Source organism: Schistocerca americana, chromosome 2 (genome assembly GCF_021461395.2).
Source record: "Schistocerca americana isolate TAMUIC-IGC-003095 chromosome 2, iqSchAmer2.1, whole genome shotgun sequence".
In the NCBI taxonomy this organism is placed as follows: Eukaryota; Metazoa; Arthropoda; class Insecta; order Orthoptera; family Acrididae; genus Schistocerca; species Schistocerca americana.
In genome coordinates, this window is record NC_060120.1 from 410,550,068 (window position 1) to 410,572,969 (window position 22,902).

Consider the following 22,902-nt stretch of genomic DNA (forward strand, 5'->3'; position numbering starts at 1 on the left):
GTATAATATCATAATCAGCAATGTGTAACAAGACACTTTAATCATTTTGCTAGAATCAACAAGAATAGTACAACCAAATAAACCGTTTATTAACTTTGAATGTTATCATCGTCATTGCATATGGTTTTACAGTACATGGGAATATAGTTGTGGCTTTGTTACGGTTCCACACAATCTGTTATACACTTATTATGGAATCACTTCATAATATCGCAGTACTAGTTCTATAACTATCTTAACTCGTACCAACACAGTTTTTTACAACCTATACATTTTTACTGTTCATATGTATAGTCATCATAACTTCGACCATCACATAAGATTTAATCACTAATCAAATATTTCTTTGTTATATTGTTTCTGTGTATTGCTGTCGCATTAATATCAATTTACGCTGTAGTCGAAATTTTTAAAATGTTTTTGGAAATGGAGATATATTTTCAATTAAATGAGTCTCGCTATTTATTATGCACTTTCTTTGTAGAATATTGCAATCTGACTTTTTAAAGTGATTATGTATCCTTGTTTCTGATTATAAACAGCTTTGCGTTAGAATGCTAACTTACAACAAGCTAATGAATTTGCATGTAAAGAATATTGTTTTCTATTTCTGAAATCCAAAAATAACAGGACTAACATGTTTTCTAGTTCTTACGTAAATGCTTCTGTGGGAACTGAATTTCTAAGAGAAATACTAAGAACCTTATTCATGACTTCGGAGAGTTCTTTTAGCGGGTTTAAGGAAACTCTCAATTACGGAAACAGAAAGAATGTTGTGAGGTATTTTCGAAAAAAATGATCATAGTTTGATTTACACAGAATTTCTCTTGTGTATCTGCAGAAAAAAGCTGATTTCTTTGTTTTGTGTTACAATCTCGCTGCTCATTGTCTTCGACAGTGACTCCTATGAGAAAAAGCATTTTATACCCGCGACAGACTTCAGGAAGTACTAAAACTTAATGCTGCCAACAGGTCGTTGCTTCTAGAATGTGATTGAGCAGTGGGCCATTACTGCATAAAAGGAAAGAACACAATTTTGGAGAGTATTAACATTCCATTCTCAGTTTTGAATAGTTTCTCTAGTGAATTAACGAAACTTGAGAGATCGAATGAATCAAAATTTAGGAGGTGAGTTCCGCATGTTGATTGGGTGTAACGCAAATGATGATCTCACAGCCAGAAAATAAAGGACTGGTGCCGAAGAAAGAAAACTGCCTGCTTCCTAAAGTAAACGTATGTCATTAGGTGTGAATTTCCGTCTGTCGTAGAGAGAGAAGGAGAAGAAGACAATGACCTCTGTACTTAACTAGTTTTTGGGTTTTCGTATCAAGGCCATCCTGTGCTAATATAGCATCTGAAGAAAATATAAATATAACAAGAGTACATCAGTAAATTTTTGGGTGTGTAATCGCACCAAGCTAAACATAAATTAGTAACCAATGTTTTTGCTATTGTCGCAGGCAGTTTTCGCCGTATGTTTAGCTGCGAGTAAATTTTAGCCATATATATGCCACTGAGTTCCCCATCCATCCAGCTGTCATCTGGCGTCACACTTTGGCCGTTCGTGTGATGACTGAATGATAAGAATGAGGAGTAGCGAAGTACTTTTCTTGTTAAGTCCTACACGCCAGGTTTCAGCTTAGCGACAACCGCGGGCTGTTCTACGAAACAAACGCCTAGCAGAGCACAGACTTTGCATATATCCCTGTAAAAGTGACAAATCAGCTTATTATAACACCCAGATGAATGCTGTAGGCCCACACACTCTAGAGAAACTAGTTTCATGCTGAGGAGCGACTCATCACAACGAGAAAGCTTAGAGAGGGTGCAGTATACGCCAAGCGGGCTCCCAGTAAAAACCTCGAGAACGGCCGTAGCCTCGCTGACCAGATTGCCAGCGATTGCAAATCGAACGTCGCTGTGAACAGAAAAATACTGCCCGATTGCAAACGACACTAGGAAACGATTACGAAAGCAATTCGTCATTGCACAAGCTTTCATATGATTGACTATTGAAAACCGATTTAATTGTGAAAACAAGTACCCCATCAGTAAAATATTTGCTCTCCGGCTTCCCATTTGTATCATCTGATTTTTAGACTGGCCGATATTGTTATTTGACTATTGGTGGAGAAGCTGTCCAGTTGTAAATATACAACTATCGCTGTATTTTATACCACGACACTGTTACGCGCCAAAAGTACTTCACCGACTCTGACTCTAGGTCGCAATAGCTTACCCTGTATGACAAGTGTTTTGTTGCAGGTACTGCAGACAACTTACAACGCTTATAATCCGCATATCCGAGAGTTAACATGTGTCGTGCGTAAATGTGACGGCGTTCTCCGAGTGTACATTTTGTGTAATACGCAACGACACTAGTTGCAGTTTGGTCCTCAGATCTACCTAGGAATTTTTCCTGCTCACGTAAAGTTGAGAGAAGCGAATTTGTCAAGGCTGAGGTTTAGCGTCTCGACCGCTAGTCCCTCTACTCTGCAGACAAAGAGCAATGTTCGCCGGTGGCTACACGGGGGTAGTCCTACGCAGAGTGTCTAACCCGAAGTCCCCTCTAGGCCGCAGTGCCGACACGGTAGTTTGCTGCTGCTCGTCGACCATGACTCGCTGCGGCGCCGGATGCAGTTGCGGCTGCGTGTCGTCCAAGTCGAACGTGACGAATTCGTGTTGCAGCGACGGCGAGTACTCGTCATCGTCGTCGTCGTCGGTGGAGACGCCATTGGGCCCGGCGGCAGTGCACACCACCCCAGGTGTCCCACTGCCTTCTGCGTCGTCTTCGTCGCCGGCGCAGGAGTTGATGTCCGCAGTCGTCGACACCGTGTTCGTAGTCGCGTCACGCGGGAAGAAGGACGACGAACGGCTACAAAGAGACAGATGGGAAGTTTTATTTCCTGCAGTGGCACTTGGTTCAACATCAATGCCACACCAACGCTTATTAACGAAAGAACGATCATATATGACATCAAACGAAACTGGTGATTGGCTTAAGAATTTCTTGACTGAGAGTATGCAGCATGTTATATTACGTGGAGAGTCATCGACAGATGTAGAAGTAACTTCACGCGTGCCCCAGGGAAATGTGTTAGGACCCTTGTTGTTTATGTTATACATGGGTTGGAACTTTAATAATGGCAACTATTTATTTACGCTCGTACAAAACAGATACGTGTTTCGAAGTTTTACTGACCTTCAGAGTAGTCACTAGCATTCTATATAACCCGTTGCCAGCGATGTGGAAGTCCTAGGATTCTCTTAGCAGTGCCAGTTGTGTTGACAGTTCGAGCGTCGCGGTCTCTTGCCCGACGAATTTGTAGCAATTCTGAAGTGAGTGCCGTGAAGTGTTTCCTTCAGTTTAGAAATCGAGTTGAACTTACGAGGGCTTAAGTCAGGGGAGTGCAGTAGGTGGTATAGCATTTAGCAGCCCCATCAGTCAAACAAATCAGTAACAGCTTGCACTGTACGTGCTTGAGCACTGTCCGGCACAATGATGGTCAGGTCCTGCGGAAAGTGTCATCACTTCTGTCTCTATGCTGTTCATTTTTGGAACACAGCCTACGACCAGCTCAGAGACAGAAATGATGACACTTTCTGCAGGACCTGACCATCAGTTTGCAGGACAATGTTCAAGCACGTAGAGTGCAAGTTGTTACCGATTTGTTTGAACGATGGGGCTGCTAAGTGCTATACCACCTACTGCACTCCCCTGACTTAAGCCCTCGTAAGTTCAACTCGATTTCTAAACTGAAGGAAACACTTCACGGCACTCACTTCAGAATTGCTACAAATTCGTCGGGCAAGAGACCGCGCCGCTCGAACTGTCAACACAACTGGCACTGCTAAGAGAATCCTAGGACTTCCACATCGCTGGCAACGGGTTATACAGAATGCTAGTGACTACTCTGAAGGTCAGTAAAACTTCGAAACACGTATATATTTAGCACGAGCTGTAAATAAATAGTTGCCACTTTTAAGTTTCAACCCTCGTACATTTATGACCTGACAGACAATATTAACACATAAGAGCCTTTAGTAGCCTCAGTCCTCTCACAGATGATACAGTTAAAGTACTATCGAAAAAAGTGACATATTCAATCAGATCTTGACAGGATTTCAAAGCGGTGCAAAGATTGACAACTTTCCTCAAGGGCGCAGAAATGTAGAATTATGCACCCCAAAAAACTAATGCAAGTATCTGGATGTAACAGTCTGTAGGGATGTGACATGGAATTATCAAACACACTCAGCTCTAGATAAATCAGGTGGCAGACTTGGACTCATATTACATAAATTGAAGGTGGAGGAGGGAGAAAGGAAGGCAAAGGGAAGAAGCTAATGATACCAGCTGCTTTGGGATTTTGTGTGAAGTCAGCAGCAACGAGTGAAAATGTCTACTGGACGTGACTGGAAGCCAAGCTCTCCTTCTTGTTAGGCAGCTGCGTTAACCACTGCGTATCCCAGAGAGAGTGTTTATCGCAGCTGGGCAGACTGTCTCGGCAGCTCCTCAGCCGACTCACATTCCGACCTAGCGCCACCTACCCGCAGTCCCCGTGCATGTCCTTCATGTTCGCTAATTTTAGATTCCCGCTGGAGATCGAACGTAAATGCGCATCCACACTGAAGGTTGTGGTATTCAATGCCCATTGAGGTGAAGTTATATGAATGCGAGATGCCTGTTCATTCAGACAAATCGTTCGACCTCCAGCGGGAATCTAAAATTAACAAGAGTGGAGGACATGGACGGGGACTGATGATATGAGGCACTAGACGGGAATGTGAGTCGGCCGCGGCGCGTGCTGAGATAGTCTTTGCATTTGCATATACACTGTGTCCGGGTGGCTCAGTGGTTAATGCAACTGCCTAGTAAGCGGGAGACCTCGGGCTGGAGTCCCAGTCCGGCACACATTTGCACTCGACGCCACTGATTTTGTACAAATTCCCGATGCAACTTATACCATTAGCTCCTTCCCCTCCCTTTCCTTTATCCCCCCCCCCCCAACACCACTTGCAATTTATATAACACACTACTGGCCATTAAAATTGTTACACCAAGAAGAAATGCAGATGATAAACGGGTATTCATTGGACAAATATATTATACTAGAACTGACAAGTGATTACATTTTCACGCAATTAGGGTGCATAGATCCTGAGAAATCAGTACCGAGCACAACCACCTCTGGCCGTAATAACGGCGTTGATACGCCTGGGCATTGAGTCAAACAGAGCTTGGATGGCCTGTACAGGTACTGCTGCCCACGTAGCTTCAACACGACACCACAGTTCATCAAGAGTAGTGACTGGTGTATTGTGACGAGCCAGTTGCTCGGCCACCATTGACCAGACGTTTTCAAGTGGTGAGAGATCTGGAGAATGTGCTGGCCAGGGCAGCAGTCGAACATTTTCTGTATCCAGAAAGGCCCGTACAGGACCTGCAACATGCGGTCGTGCATTATCCTGCTGAAATGTAGGGTTTCGCAGGGATCGAAAAAGGGTAGAGCCACGGGTCGTAACACATCAGAAATACAACGTCCACTGTTCAAAGTGCCGTCAGTGCGAACAAGAGGTGACCGAGACGTGTAACCAATGGCACCCCATACCATCACACTGGGTGATACGCTAGTATGGCGATGACGAATACATGCTTCCAATGTGCGTTCACGCCAAACACGGATGCGACCGCTGCAAACGTCGTCGAACTGTTCGTGCAGATGATTGTTGTCTTGCAAACGTCCCCGTCTGTTGACTCAGGGATCGAGACGTGGCTGCACGATCCGTTACAGCTATGAGGATAAGATGCCTGTCATCTCGACCGCTAGTTATACGAGGCCGTTGGGATCCAGCACGGCATTCCGTATTACCCTCCTGAACCCACCGATTCCATATTCTGTTAACAGCCATTGGATCTCGACCAATGCGAGCAGCAATGTCGCGATACGATAAACCGCAATCCGATAGGCTACAATCCGACCTTTATCAAAGTCGGAAACGTGATGGTACGCATTTCTCCTCCTTACACGAGGCATCACAACAACGTTTCACCAGGCAACGCCGGTCAACTGCTGTTTGTGTATGAGAAATCGGTTGGAAAGTTTCCTCATGTCAGCACGTTGTAGGTGTCGCGCCAACCTTGTGTGAATGCTCTGAAAAGCTAATCATTTGCATATCACAGCGTCTTCTTCCTGTCGGTTAAATTTCACGTCTGTAGCACGTCATCTTCGTAGTGTAGTAATTTCAATGGCCAATAGTGTATGTAACACATCTGTGGATTCCACATGGTATCTATTCTTTCGGACATGTCCAAGAACAGACACAAGACATTCACGTAAAACTTCAGTTCATTGGAAGAATACTGGGAAAACGCTGTCACTCTACAAAAGAGATTGCTAGTAAAATACCCGTGCCAACCATCCTTGAATGTTGTTCTGGTGCATGGCACCTATATCAATAGGTCTAACGGGAAATACTGAATTACAGAAAGAAGAGCAGCGCAAATGATCACAGATTTGTTTGACTCACGGTATAGTGTCACAGACATACGAGACATTTGAATCGGCAGACGACAGTTTCCGGCGAAAGTTTTTTTACAAACATGCAATAACCGGTATTAACTGAAGAATATAGAGGTATACTTCAGCCCCCTACATATCGCTCCCATAGGGACTTCGAAGACAGGATTAGACTAATTACAGTGTGCGACGCGGCACTGTACCAATCATTCTACTTGCGCTCAATATGCCAACAGAATGGGAGTAAATGGTAAAATGAGAAGTATGCAGTGCCAAGCATTTCACAGGTACAGGTGTAGATGTAGAAAACTACAGAGGCTGCATCACACCATTTGTACCAGTAAAGCACCTCTGAAAAAGTTTAGAGTAAACAGTAAAGTAGGTGTCCTTCACAACAGGGAGTATAGTACTCAGTGCCCTTACAGTAGTTACACAGCTTCATGAAACAGGATACACCAGGCCAGACGGAATCATTACACACAGAAGGCGACGTCTATCAGCGGCCACTCGAAGAATACTAGTAGGGAGATAAACATACAGGGCCAAAAGACGTTACTTTTCACGCGATGGCATATTGTTAGAGATTTCAAAAAATGGCTCTGAGCACTATGGGACTCAACTGCTGAGGTCATTAGTCCCCTAGAACTTAGAACTAGTTAAACCTAACGACATCACAAACATCCATGCCCGAGGCAGGATTCGAACCTGCGACCGTAACGGTCTTGCGGTTCCAGACTGCAGCGCCTTTAACCGCACGGCCACTTCGGCCGGCGTTAGAGATTTCAATATGGATCCAATTCGGAGGATTTCGCTGTCTGTCAATATAAGTTATTGCCCTGGAACTTTTCTCGTGCAGAGCAGTGAATATAAGCCCACTGGGTGCAATTATTTTAATCATCATCTTGGATGACATGGTTTGATATTCTTCCTTCCTGCTTTAAGATTGCAACATAGAAGTGATACCCGACCGGTGTGGCCGTGCAGCTCTAGGTGCTTCAGTCTGGAACCGCGTGACCACTACAGTCGCAGGTTCGAATCCTGCCTCGGGCATGGATGTGTGTGATGTCCTTAGGTTAGTTAGGTTTAGGTAGTTCTAAGTTCTAGGGGACTGATGACCACAGATGTTAAGTCCCATAGTGCTCACAGCCATTATTTTTAGGAGTGATACCTAGTTATTCAATTCGATCCAGCAGTACAGAGATAAGGATGCTTCTGTACACTAACCATTTGATGCAGAAGTAAAACATCACAGAATCTTCAATGGTTTTCTCAAAAATGGTTCAATTGGCTGTGAGCACTATGGAACTTAACATCTATGGTCATCAGTCCCCTAGAACTTAGAACTACTTAAACCTAACTAACCTAAGGACATCACACAACACCCAGCCATCACGAGGCAGAGAAAATCCCTGACCCCGCCGGGAATCGAACCCGGGAACCCGGGCGTGGGAAGCGAGAACGCTACCGCACGACCACGAGATGCGGGCTAAACTACCTCACAGCGAGACGAAATGTGTCTCCGTAGTAAGATACTTCTCGGTGTACTCGTAGAATAAGGACTCAATTAAGATCATGATCATAGATACTAGTACCCCGAATTTTCCGCTGCTTTTTTCCTTCTGAGAAGGGAGATACAACACGAAAATGAATACAACTCTGAGAGCAAATGTCCTGAGCTTTATTAACAGAGCAGCTTTCCCATGTACCTGACGTCGATACTTAATTACTCAATACCTTGTGTAATTTAAAGCACCATTACTTTTTTCCTTTTGCCTTATTTTAGTTTTCTTAGCTTTCTGAAGCCTATTAAAGCAAGTAACGAAAGTTTTTTTAGCTTTCTGAAGCTTATTAAAGGAAGTAACGTAACGATCTGTCCTCCACAAAATTATATCAATTCGTATTTTCCTGCCTCTAAATTCTCTAGTGCAACTAGGATTACTAATTTAAACTGTATTAAAGAACTTTTATTATGCTCATTAACAGATTTAAAAAATAAGGATAAGTTAAGAAGAGTCATTTTAGAATAAATCGAAAGTACTCCCAACTACTAAAATCCGTGATTGCGACGTGTATAATCTAGCGAAAAACTCGTTCAGTTCATAACAACCAGCTACAAAGCTTCTGCAGTCCTATTCAGCGTAGTGACGTGTTCATTTTAGGTGACTGTCACGTTTCCAAATAAAGGACGCCCATAAAAGAATGTACCAGTCGTAAATTGTAGTGGTATCAACTGTAAGCGTTGTAGAATCTTGGTTCAAAGGGTTTTGCATAAGCGCATCTGAGAGTAATGCCTTGTTATTTTCACACTCGCAGTAGCACACACTCAAAATGGCGACCCCTTAATGTAGATCGTTTTGTGTTCTGCAGTTTGCCAAGAGTGAACTTTTAATTTCAGCTCAACATGCATTTGATTTAAAGTTTAATTGTGCCTCTCCCCTCGTGGCAAAGCTATTTGTCGATGGTGTAGTCAGTTTGAAACGACCACATGTGTGTGTGTGTGTTTGTGTGTGAGAAGGGATGAACATGGGACGACCAAAAAGTGTCTGAAGAGGATGTCGGCCGTATTCATAGCACTAAAGAGTGTATTCTGAAAGAAAGTCTTCAACTTTAGTTGCCAAAGATAACAGTGTGGAAAGTTTTAAGGTAACATTTACGTATGTGTCTATTACCAGCTACAGTTGGTACATGATTTAAAGCCAGGTGCCTACGGTGTACTTTATAACTTTGCAAGAGAAGTTTTGCCGCGGGGAGGTGACTTGCTTGATCGTGTGATGTTCAGTGATGAGATACCCACAATGTTCATATGTAGAGATCAGAACATTGTAATGAACTTGTAAATTGTCCAAGAGATTCCCTAAAAAAACATTTTCTGCACTATGCCCTGACATCAAGAGTACGGAGCATTTTTTTTTTTTTTCGTTTAAGCTGTCGTCGTAGGAATGGCTATTTCTCCAGTTAGGAAAACATGAAAATTTTATTTGGCAACAAGATGGAGACCCTCCTCATTAGCATCTCTTTGTACGAGGGTGTTGAGCGTCGAAGTCCCTGACCAGTGGATTGGTCGTAATGGTCAATTTCCCGGTTTCTACGTTCACGTAACCTCACGCCATGTGATTTTTCCACAGGGACTTTGCAAAAGACCGCATCTGCATGTGCGCTGCTACATAATGATTTGCCAGAGTTCAGACATGCAACTGAATTGCTTCCATTACGCTGAACTTGTTAGCCGGCCGCGGTGGCCTCGCGGTTCTAGGCGCGCAGTCCGGAACCGTGTGACTGCTACGGTCGCAGGTTCGAATCCTGCCTCGGGCATGGATGTGTGTGATGTCCTTAGGTTAGTTAGGTTTAAGTTCTAGGGGACTTATGACCACAGCTGTTGAGTCCCATAGTGCTCAGAGCCATTTGAACCATTTTTGAACTTGTTAACCAAACTGTGGGAGGAATTGGATTTAAGGTTGGATGTGTGCCACATAACTACAGATGCACATATTGAACATTTGTAAGGAAAACTAAGTAAGTTTACCTTTAATTTGATGTACGATTTGTTGCCAATATTCTAACTTAAAATGCTGTAATACGCCATTGGAACTGGGACATTCTTTTATGGTCACCCTGTAATATTAACGCTGCTCGAGCGCATTTCCTGTTCAACTCATCCAACCTGACACTCTAGAGAAGTTACGGGAGTGCGATTCGTCTTCCCATTTCTGTGGTTCATTGCTGGTTACTAATTGCCGGTCGTTAACTTCGTTGGCAAGAGTAATTAAGAACCCCTTGAACATGGTTCTGCTTCTGATGTTCATGCAATGACGTTCTGCAGAATTCTTGTCTTGGTGTTACAAGGCACGTAATGCACCAGCTGTCGCATTCAATTATTACCAGCTTTCGATCACATATAAGTTGTTAGTTCTCTGTAGACCAGAGTTTCATTTATAAATCTTAATATGGTAACTAGTGTCGACTTACAAATTCTGTGACCATCTTAGATGATTATTATTGGAGCACCAGAATGCAATAACCGCATTTATGCCTTTACCTTGTATCGTCTTTGTACCCCATATTACACACTGCGAACGAGACAGGCGCCTCCATAGCCACACTGGAACATAACAAGCCTCCAGTCTCTATTCAACACTTCCCACATGACTTACAGGTACCTGAAATTATTATTATCTCTGTGACTTTTTATTTTAATTTCGCGAGCTTATCACAATAAAGAGAAAGAGACAGGGACGTCATTGGAACGCGAAGCACACTAGTCGTACGCTGGTTCTCGCTCGGTCTAAGGGCACACAAGATCGTGGTCGTTAGTGTCCAAATAGACTATGTAATATGTTACCGAACTAAATTAAAATTCATTAAAAAGAGACATAGGAAATGATAAATGAGCGAAAATAGTACACACAAAGGTCCACAAAATGTTCTAATCAACTATGAAGATCCTCAAATGTTGGGTGGGCGAAAATACCTTTATCAAGCTGAGTTTTGCTTCCCAATAAATTGCTATGATATATTACTTAGGTTGTTGTCACGTAAATCAGATGTTTCGTCCGTAGCTCCCGAAATCACATAACCTTTGAAATATTTCAGCAATTGTTATTTAGGAAGATCATAGATGTAAACCATTGAACAGCCATGTTTATCCTTTCCATCAAAACCTGGAGTAATAGTTCTGCGACGTATTGAAGAGAGTTTCCGTGAACTTTCGAAAATAGAAGTGCTGACAAAATTGAAGCTATGAAGATCGATCGTGATTAGTGCTGCGATAGCTTAGATGGTTTTAATCAGCCACAAAGGCAAAACATACTTGTGCGCTGTACATTCGTATGCGTTTTAAGTCAATAGTTGGCAGAAGCTGTAATTTTCCAGCAGAAATGTTTTTCATATTAACAGTTCGATTAAATGTTTTAAGTGCGGCTTAACAATCTCTCTGAAATGTCAAAGAGCTCGACCCCGTTAATCGGAAATTGTTTATGAATTTTTTCCGCACTCTAGTTGGTACTAGAAGTTCTTGGATACCTTAAGCGCTAATTGATTCTCGATGGATCCACAAGCACACTTATTGTTAGCATTTTATTTTTAGGCTGTCGGGACGAGTGAGAGGAAACGTCAGTGTGGAATCTAGCCTTCATTTATCTTCGTTGGACTTATACATTTTAACCCTTAACTAACAAGGTGATTTTTCTGCAACGTTTAGTACGAGGTGGTATCTGTGGGACCCCCACGTTTAACGGAGATTTGGGGCGCAAATCATTCGAAATTTAATTTAAATTATATGAAATTTATTTTTGTAATTATGTGTGTGTTGTTTAAATACTTATTGTTGATTCTATTTACTAAATAGAGCATGGAGTACATACTTTTGTGCCTTTTTCAGATAGTACACATAAAAAACTGTTACAGACCTAAATTTTAAATTCTAGACAATTATCTAGCAAGTAACTGTTCATGTAAAACTAAATCCCCGGGTTGAAACTTGCGCATAAAAAGTTCTCTCCATCGGTACAAGAAGAAAGTCTAAGAAACTGACAACAAATGCTAGGATCTACATTTTTTTACTATCACTCAGAATATATTTGACTTTAATTAACAGTTTGCATATTTTACTGGAGAAACAAAGGTCCTCATCACAACTAGCCTGAAGTTCTTCCTTTGAATGATCCTTCGCTAGAAGAGCTGTGATCATTGGCTATTGTAAAAGCGTCGTCTTTTCGTGTATTTCTTGATCTGTATTGCTGCCATTTTACTCCATCCACAGACCAACAATTTCATGAAATTTAGGGCAGTAAACACTGACACAATCCTGCGAACACATTTTGTGCTATAGTGGAGAAAACAGGTTCGTAGTTCACGATTCGCGGTCTAGGAGACCCAAAAAGTGTCAACACGTGTCAACAACAAAAAAGAAGGCGATAATGCTACCGACAGTAAGACATTGCAGGATGGGCGGAGGAGTTACTTAAGCTTTCTGCCAGAAGTGACCTTGGAGAGTGAGTTCGAAAAGTTTTGCTCGGTCTGAGACACAACTCGCGAGTTAAGGGTTAAACCGGAATTCTTTATCATAACTCGTAGTTCAGAATTATCCTTGTCTCACGAAAACCTTGGCACTTAATTATTTACACAAGCCCTCGAACGAGCAACTAAATGTGTATGTTTGAACCTTCAGGACAGCATTTTTTTAGAGTAGTATTTGACAAATGATGAAGTAGTTGCTGTTCACTTTCATAACATATGTGTGTTCAGCGGAGTAACTATACAGGGTGAAAAGTATTTAAACCGACAAACTCTGGGAGATTGTAGGGGACATAAAAACAACTATTTTTCCCTAATGTCATTTTTTCCTATGAGGAGTATTATACCAGTAGAGGAAGATTTCTACGGCGGCAAATTAATGAAACCAACAAACACTTTTCCATTTTCTTATGACCAAGAAACAACACATTAACACAACCCAATTTCAGTTACAGTAGATTTTCAAAAATGCCTCCATTGACACGTAAACAAAGGTTACACCATCGGATCATGTTCCGTCTGACATGGGCAAAAACCCCAAGAGTATCCTGATTTGTTCCTGCTGCTGCTGCTAGTGTCCGGGCAACCAGATCCTCTTCTGATGCAACAGGAGTTGCGTAAACAGGATTGCGCATCTCTTCTCACACAAAAGGTCCAGAGGGGACATATCTGGGGATCGAGCAGGCCATGGAACAGGACCACCTCTGCCAATCCACATTCCTGGGAACCGTCGGTCCAGGAATCGCCGCACACGACGACTGAAATGTGCCGGCGCCCCGTCATGTTAAAACCATATGCGTTGTCTTGTAGGGAGCGGGACGTCTTCCAGCAGTTCTGGGAATGCTCTGGCGAGAAAATTGTAATGTTGCCTGCCATTTAATGGCCTAGGTAGCCGATGCGGCCCAATTAAACAGTCCCCAACAACGCCGACCCACACATTAACGAAGAAGCGCACTTGATGAGCGCTAGTAACTGTGGCATGTGGGTTACCCTCACTCCAAACATGCGAATTGTGCATGTTGAAGACTCCATCACGCCCGAAAGTTACTTCATCGGTAAACAACACAGAGGATGGAAATGCAGGATGCATTTCACACTGTTCCAGGTACCACTGCGAAAAGTGTGCTCTGGGTGAATAATCAACTGGGCCCAGGTTGTGGACACGCTCTAAGTGCAATGGTCGTAACAATTGCTCTCGAAGGACTGTTCTTACATTCGTCTGATTTGTCCCCACGTTACGTGCAATTGCACGAGTGCTGATTGAAGGATCCCGCTCCACATGCTGCCAGACAGCTTCCTCAAATTGCAGCGTTCTTACCGTGCGACGGCGCCCCTGTCCAGGTAATCCGCTAAATGACCCGGTCTCACGCAGACGTTGGCACACAGCAGCAAAGGTTGTATGATGCGTGATACGGCGATTAGGATATTGTTGTCGATAAACCATCCGTGCAGCTCGTCCGTTGTAGTGTGCTACGTAGTACGCACCAACCATGTGAGTGTACTCACTCCAGGTGTATCGCTCCATTAGTAAACAGAGACAATGCACTACTGCACTGGTGGACAGCAGTTGCCTGGAACTGAAGATCGTACTACGGCCTCTAATAACTGAAGAGCGTAATACGGCCTCCACCGGTTTAAATAATCCTCATAGCAAAAAATGACATTTGGGAAAAATATTTGATTTGATGTCCCCTACAACCTCCCAGAGTTTGTCGGTTTAAATACTTTTCACCCTGTAGAACGTCCTCCGTAGGCTTTTGTTATGAGAATGTGATACTTGTGGAATATAAACCTTGAAGTTGAAAGCTCTCGCTGGTGATGATGGTGGTGATGGTGGTGGTGGTGGCCGTGGTGGTGCAACGTCGGAGGCGGAGGGGGCGTGGGACCGCAGTCGTCGTCTACGTGCGCGTGGTAGCGGTGGTAGTGCGGCGGCGGCGGAGGCAGAGTGTGGTGGTGGTAGAGGTGGCGGTGGTAGGGCGGCGCGGGGGCGGGCACGGGCGCGTGGAAGCAGCCGCCCGCGGAGCGCAGGTCCTGGTGCGACCGGCTCAGGCACGGCGGCGGCGGCGGCGGCGACCGGCAGTGGTCTTCCGGGGGCGGCAGCCGCGACGTGCTGCCCCCGCCGAGCCCGCGGCCGGACTCCAGCATGTAGCGCCGGTGCGGGATAACCTGCACACGTCACGCTGATGTCAGTGGCAGGCCTTAATACGCTCGTAGAAAATTCTTACCCAGGAGCAGATTAACGGATCAAAGGAGGCGTGGGGGTGAGATATCATGACTCAGCCCTCCAAAAACTTTTTAATAAAAGCTTTTGTATTTGAGTATATGTAAATTACCAAATTTCTCAGCCATCTTTCGAATAATTCCTTAAAATAAAATAATTTTTTAATGCAACACGTTTTTATATCGACCATAAAATATAAAATAATTTCTCCTATCCCATACAGATCACCAACACCGTACGGACAGTTCAGAAAATTTATAATAAGAATTTTTAATATCTATCAAAATATTTGTAAGATTTATAACGAAAGGCATGGGGCACACGAAACAGATAATTTATTCATGAATCTCTTGCATGTGCCCCATGTTTTTCGTTATAAATATTTTATGTACTTTCACAGCTATTAAAAATTCACTATCACAGATGTTCAGAACCGTCTGTAAGGCGTAAGGTATATGTGTGGGGATAGGAAACATCACTTTATTCGTTTTAGTACAACTTAAAAACGTGTTAAATTAAAAATTATTTTACTTCAAATCATTATTTTACGCTTTATAGTCATGTGTGTGTGAAATTTTTGTATTGTTGCAGTTTATTGTGACCAGAATCTGACAAGGACCTGAAACAGCTCAAAAATCAGCAGAGACCGGCCGACTGGCCAGGGGTGAAAAGGACAACAACGAGGAGAAAATGTATGACACGGACAACATAGCAGAGTAACGAAGTTCAAAGAGCGGAAACATAAGGTGTACCGAAATTTCAGATTAAACCAACGGAATATAATGAGAACAATATGAAAGCGCAGCGAATACACACTGAAGGGAGAGCCATGGGGCGAATAGTTTCATAGTGCAGCTTGCGGCGCCGTGAGGCCAGCACTATAGAGATGATACTAGCATAGCAAATGTGGCAATGACGCCCAGCAGCCGTCATCGAGTTCGACGTATGCTGCATGGAACGCATTGTGACACTACACACACATTACGCAATCCCTGCAGGGCAGCCGAGACGTCGAGTATTACAACAGCCGGCCGCGCGGAGTAGCAGCGTGGTCTATGGCGCCTTGCCACGGTTCGCTATCCCCCCTCCCTCGAAGGCTCGAGTCCTCCCTGGGGGATGAGTGTGTGTGTGTGTTGTCCTTACCGTAAGATAGATTAAGTTGGATTAAATAGTGTGTAAGCCTCGGCACTGATGACCTCAGCAGTTTGGTCCCATAGGAACCTACCAGAAATTTCCAAAATTATTACCAACCCTTTTTACCCTACCCCCACCCTTATAAGGGCCAGCTGGATCATACAGCCAAGAAAGTGAGTTAATATTGCATTGTCACTCAGTTCTGAGTTATGTTTAGAATTTCAAGTCACTAGCTCATAGGGAAGTTAGTTTGAAACCAACTGCAATATTTGTAATAGTCAGAAAGACAATAAAGAAAGCGACCTAATAGAAAACGGCTAAAATGCAGTAGACTGAAGACTGAGAGTCTCAAAAATGCAAGGAATTCTTGAAATTTGCAGCTACGTTTATCATAGAATGGTTTTCAATTGCTTGCGAGAGGGTCTGCCCACATGAAAGGGCCTGCAGTCCAGACAATGAAAGGCACATATTCACAGGTAGCAGCTATCAACGACAAATTCGAGACAGTTCATGAGCCAACAGATAGAACTGGCAAATCATCGGAAGCTGAGTAAGGCAAGTCAGGAAGGAAAACATCATTCACTACCCAAAAAATCACCGAAAGGATGACTTGCCCAATGGTAGGCGAAAAAGACTGAAGGAAACAGCTTTCATACTATTTACACACTCGCGCAGCTTGAATACCTGCGTTCGCAATCGTTCTACTAAAGGACATAGTGATAATGGTGAATGCGCACGATTATTTTACAGTGTGTAAATTACGACATTGTCGAAATTATGCAAATCCGTTTCTCTTATAATTCTTAAAGTAATTGCATAGCAAACGTATTTCGGAAGACTGCTTTTCAAATGTTGTATTTCTCTGAATTTCAGTGTCTTGGAAGTTGAGATGTACTAAGAACTGATGAAAAGAAATATTATTCTTACGCATTTTGTAGTAATCAAACAATTTATCATTGTTATTACCATTATTACTAAAATCGTAGGCATCTGTGGCACAAGTAGTGCTGGTGGCAAGTTCTACACTACTGGCCATTAAAATTGCCACACCACGAAGATGACGTGCTACAGACGCAAAATTTAACCGACTGGAAGAAGATGCTGTGATATGCAAATGATTAGCTTTTCAGACCATTCACACAAGGTTGGCGCCGGTGGCGACACCTACAACGTGCTGACATGAGGAAAGTTTCCAACCGATTTCTCATACACAAACAGCAGCTGACCGGCGTTGCCTGGTGAAACGTTGTTGTGATGCCTCGTGTAAGGAGGAGAAATGCGTACCATCACGTTTCCGACTTTGATAAAGGTGGGATTGTAGCCTATCGCGTTTGCGGTTTATCGTATCGTGACAATGCTGCTCGAGTTGGTCGACATCCAATGACTGTTAGCAGAATATGGAATCGGTGGGTTCAGGAGGGTAATACGGAACGCCGTGCTGGATCCCAACAGCCTCGTGTTACTAACAGTCGAGATGACAGGCATCTTATCCGAATGGCTGTAACGGATCTTGCAGCCACGTCTCGATCCCTGAGTCAACAGATGGGGACGTTTGCAAGACAACAACCATCTGCACGAACAGTTCGACGACGTTTGCAGCAGCATGGACTATCAGCTCGGAGACCATGGCTGCGGTTACCCTTGACGCTGCATCACACACAGGAGCGCCTGCGATGGTGTACTTAACGACGAACCTGGGTGCAGGGATGGCAAAACGTCATTTTTTCGGATGAATCCAGGTTCTGTTTACAGCATCATGATGGTCGCATCCGTGTTTGGCGGCATCGCGGTGAATCCACATTGGAAGCGTGTATTCGTCATCGCCATACTGGCGTATCACCCAGTGTGATGGTATGGGATGCCACTGGTTACACGTCTCGGTCACCTCTTGTTCGCATTGACAGCACTTTGCACAGTGGACGTTACATTTCTGATGTGTTACGACCCGTGGCTCTACCCTTCATTCGATCCCTGCGAAACCCTACATTTCAGCAGGATAATGCACGACCACATGTTGCAGGTCCGGTACAGGCCTTTCTGGATACAGAAAATGTTCGACTGCTGCCCTGGCCAGCACATTCTCCAGATCTCTCACCAATTGAAAACGTCTGGTCTATGGTGGCCGAGCAACTGGCTCGTCACAATACACCAGTCACTACTCTTGATGAACTGTGGTATCGTGTTGAACCTGCATGGGCAGCTAGCTGTAGCTGTACACGCTATCCAAGCTCTGTTTGACTCCATCCCCAGGCGGACCAAGGCCGTTATTACGGCCAGAGGTGGTTGTTCTGGGTACTGATTTCTCAGGATATATGCACCCAAATTGCGTGAAAATGTAATCACATGTCAGTTCTAATATAATATATTTGTCCAATGAACACCCGTTTATCATCTGCATTTCTTTTTGGTGTAGCAAGTAGCAATTTTAATGGCCAGTAGCGTATTTGTGTTTCGGGGGGGGGGGGGGGGGGTGGAGGGGGAGAGGGAGAGAGAGAGAGAGTACAACAAACTGAGGCCCTCTGACCAGAACGCTGGACTCGTGTGTGCTATGTGCTCTTACATCGTAAGCCTAAACATAAATAAATAAATGTAATGTAATGCAATGGAACAAATTAGATGAAAAGATGCAATTTCTTTTCATAACACAATTTGGCGATCAATCATTGGGATAGATCACAATCATCGATTACCTCGAAGTACCGGTACGTGTATGGAGCGGTTGAATGTGAAATAGTTGCAAAAATCTTGCTGCAGTGGTGATCCACATGTCACTACGATATTAGACAATGGATATTAAGAAAGAGTTACTCACCGACGACAGAGGTCATTTATGGAACCGCCTTTTGATAAGTCCTTGAGTATTGTTTATCCGTCTGAAAGTCTTACCAAGCTGGATTAACGGAAGAGATAGCTAAGTTTCAGAGAACAATTGCCCGATTCGGGTTGGGAACGAGAACGAGAGGGAGAGTGAGAGCCCAGTTATCTGTCGTGGCAGACGCTCTATCGAGTCAAGAGACACATTACTTTCTCCAGTGTCGTTGCGGCGATAAAATTAAAAGGATTCGAGCTTCTACAGACAGTCCCTGATAACTATTCTTCTTACATACCACACGCGAACGTAACAGGAAGCGAGGAAAATAATCTTGGAATACAGCGTGTCCTCTATCACAGATTGTACAGTGAAGATAGATAAAGAGGACCAAAGTTGTTCACTTCAAATACTTTCGGAAGATTTTGAGGTGTCGTAAAGACAGTTCCCAGTAAATGACATATAGTTTCGTGTCATAGCGAAGTTAATATAGAATTATTAGTATCAACATTTTTTCAGTGGAGCTTTAGAAATTCAGGGCCTTAGCTATGAAAGTGATAAATTCAACGGAGTATCATTATCCAAGATTAAGGTACACCGTGCAGAGACAGAGTATAACCTCGAAATGGAAGGAGGCTGGGGAAGGCCTGTGTCGTTTTCATAGGAACCATCCCGGTATTAGTTTAGCCAATTTAAGGAAAACTTGAAACCGGGTGGTCTGACGGTAGTTTGAAACTCCGCCTCTGAATTGCAGATCTATTAAGCCAAAGACTGCGCCACATCGATAGGTTCATTTTTCTAAATTCAGTAAGTAATGTCAGAGAAAGTATTGTTTTTACCACTAGCTATTAGAATTTCTCTGTTTAAACATGAACTGGTCGTTGTTTTTTGCGCAAGTTCGTGGCTAACCACCGACTCTAAATGGCAGATTAACAATTGATTAAAAACTGATACTTATTATACTTGGCTACATCAGATTGGGACTATAATTCGCTGAAAGATAAATGACATGGTTAGAAATTAGGTATGGTTCACCAAGTTGCTAGGGTAATAGTTCTACTTTTTTTTCCAGAGCCTTGAAAGAAAGATGGTCACATATTGAATGGATATGCAGAACAATAAATTTAGCTATTAAGATGTCTCATTCATTTAACGCACGTGGAGTAGCAGCACAGAGAAAATACAAAGTTCTTAATTTTTTACCGTTTTAATTTTTTGCACTAATGTACAAATCCGAGCAGTTTAGATCCGATCCATTATGCAAATAGATTATTTTCAGTCACATTCCAACAAGCTGGGAGTAGGGCAGAGGGACGCCTGAATCAGAATGTATTGAAGCAGGTTTGACGTTCCAAGATTTGTATTACAGTCAAGGGCGACCTCCCAGTACCTTGATCGGGACAGGAGGATTGGAGCTATTTTTATTTGTTTCTGGGAGAATACGTCTGTGTCAAAAATAAGGAAGTCTAATGTTTGTATGTGTGTTTGTGTGTGTGTGTGTGTGTGTGTGTGTGTGTGTGTGTGTGTGTATGTTTGTGTGTAAGAATGCAAAGACGATACACAGAGCAGTGTAGGCCTGTGTGTGTTTGTGTGTGTGTGTGTGTGTGTGTGTGTGTGTGTGTATGTTTGTGTGTAAGAATGCAAAGACGATACACAGAGCAGTGTGGGCCTGTTTATGCTGTTGTACTGCTGAAGCTGTATGTATGCTGGCGTCGTTCCAATGGAGCATTTCGTTTCCATCTTATCCGACGCGGCGTATTTCTTTTCTTTACGTATGAAATCACATACTTACGAACAAGACATAGTTTGATATTGAAAACATATAAATTCTGAATACGGTTAATCTCTGCGAAATTACAAGTGGAGAATGAAACATCAGTGAATTCATCTCTTTCACTACCAAATTTCAAAGGCCATATGGAATGCTTTGAAGTTACGTAGAATACTTAATAAAAACTTGGAGATTTCGAGTCAGTCCATGAGACGTCTATAGTGGCTTAATATGAAGTTAAAAGTTCATGAAAGACAGGTTTACGGGGTGGAATTTTAGTTCGACAGTTTTAAGCTGTTTCCTTTATTGGGCGAAAAATTAGTTATACAAGGTAATTCCGTGATGATGGTACAAATTTTCGGTCATGACAGAAAAGGGTAAATTTATGAATTCGAGGTAAGGGGCCCTGGTCCGGAAATAGCCGAGTTGAAAGCCATGAGTTAAAGTTGTTCTGATACCTCTGACAGTGAAATACATGTTTCGGTACGGTTGCTGCAAAAATTGTAGGGTAGGCAATTTTCTGAGTTGTAGTGTGGGCCAAAACAAAAAAAGTCTTGTATACATGAGCTCTATAACACCTTCGTTAGGGTGAAACATATCTACTGCAAGGTCTTTGGTGTCAGTATTTTTCGAGGAAGTAATATGGAGCGAGATAAGAAGAAATGACTAGTAAATCTGAGTTCTAAAATGCACACCTTTAGAGTTATGGACATTTTTTCAGTAGAAAAGATGTGTTTCACAGTAGCGAAGATGAAAAAGTGCTCATAGCTCTTAAGGAATGCGTTTTAGAGCCTATATTTACTGGACACTGTTTTCTTGTTTTTGTGCATACCATCGCCTCGAAAAACATGGAAACCAATGTGATGTGTTTCACAGTTTCGAAGATGAACAAGTGCTCATATCTCTTAAGATAAGAATTTTGGCCGTTATTTATCTTCTCTGTCTGTTCTACCACCTATGAAAGTTGCCTACTCTACAGTCGTAGCAACAACATTGACGATACATGTATTCCACTGTTAGCGGTATCACAACGACATTCGCTTATGGCTTTCGACTTGGACGTTTCCGGACCACGGCCCCTCAAACTGATATATTTACCGTTATCCATTATCTCTAAAATTTTGTAACATCGTGACGGAGTCACCTCGTATGTAGAGATACGGGCTTAGCATCTGTCGTTGTAGAGTGAAAATTCAGAGAAACTGTTACGTTATATATTTATTGTGTTTATAAAGAAAATACGCCTACCACGTACGAAGAGGAGAACGTAACGGCAAAGAATTCTTGCGATCACTCGCATAGCTAGAACAATTGCTTTGCAGAATCGCGTGGGATGGAAGAGTCATTAAGCCCCTCGACCCGCACTAGAGAGGAACAGGATCTAAATTGTCGTCGAGCCATCCAAATTTAGGCTGCCCTAGTTTCGCTAATAGAAGCTTTGGGACTGGAGATGTTTGGACGCAATGCGGAATATCAAAACCCGAACATAGCTCGGTTCTTGGACAGCTGAAGCTAAGAACGGAACTCACTTAAAGTGAAAGTTCCTCTTAAATCAGAAACAAACTGCACTTGATTAAACTGTCGCTCATAGATATTTGTGCATCTCAAGCACCATATTCCACTGTTAATGTTATGATTAAAAGCAATGCAGTCAACGACAGTGACCTGCGGTCGCTTTTATCGCAACATCGTAACCTAATACAGGATCATGTAATAAGTAATTTATTTATTCGTGTGTACTATCATTTAGTCAGTTATTACGACTGTAAGTTGTATCAGTGTGTGTTTTTCGTGCATATTTTCCGAAACAATATTCTTTGAGATATTCCATTTTCCTTACAAGACAGGGATGCTTGGAGCTAGCGATACGGAATCAACAATTTCTTTGTGAATATGACTCTGGCGTGGAATCGTATGCATATTTAGCCTCCACAGAGACGACCAGCTATCATCAGTCGGCCAGTTCGCTAGTGACGTTACGTGAAATAGTGATACTGTGATCATCATAACAGGATAAAGCACAAATGAGATAAGCACAAGAACTCATTTGATGCAGTAAAACAAAAGTAGTTACGAGGGAGGGCAAGGAAACAAATTACTAGATTGGAGGCTTAGTCAGGAAAGCCCTAACTCCGCAGCTCTTCTGAGAAGAAGGCCATCCTGTTAATTTACTGCTGCGAGTAGCAGGCAGACCTCACGTGTATATGCGCTCACCAAAAGATACAGCAAAAAAAAAAAAAAAAAAAAAAAAAATAATTCGAATGTGTGTGAAATCTTATGGGACACAACTGCCAAGGTCATCAGTCCCTAAGCTTACACACTACTGAACCTAAATTATACTAAGGACAGACACACACCGATGCCCGAGGGAAGACTCGAACCTCCGCCGGGACCAGCCGCACAGTCCATGACTACAGCGCCCTAGACCGCTTTT

The 22,902-nt window shown here is 43.0% G+C and overlaps 1 protein-coding gene across 1 annotated transcript in view; it reads right to left on the reverse strand.

Annotated features, from left to right (window-relative positions):
• Positions 1 to 912: 912 nt before the first annotated feature.
• The window catches only part of LOC124594058, a 40,887-nt gene continuing 18,897 nt past the window's right edge, over positions 913 to 22,902 (reverse strand). Inside the window, exons 4-6 of the mRNA XM_047132407.1 lie at positions 14,517 to 14,699; positions 14,326 to 14,429; positions 913 to 2,875 (exon numbers count right to left, since the gene is read on the reverse strand). Coding sequence (XP_046988363.1) covers positions 2,524 to 2,875; positions 14,326 to 14,429; positions 14,517 to 14,699 — 639 coding nt within the window. The 3' untranslated portion in view covers positions 913 to 2,523. The remainder of the gene's footprint in view (positions 2,876 to 14,325; positions 14,430 to 14,516; positions 14,700 to 22,902) is intronic.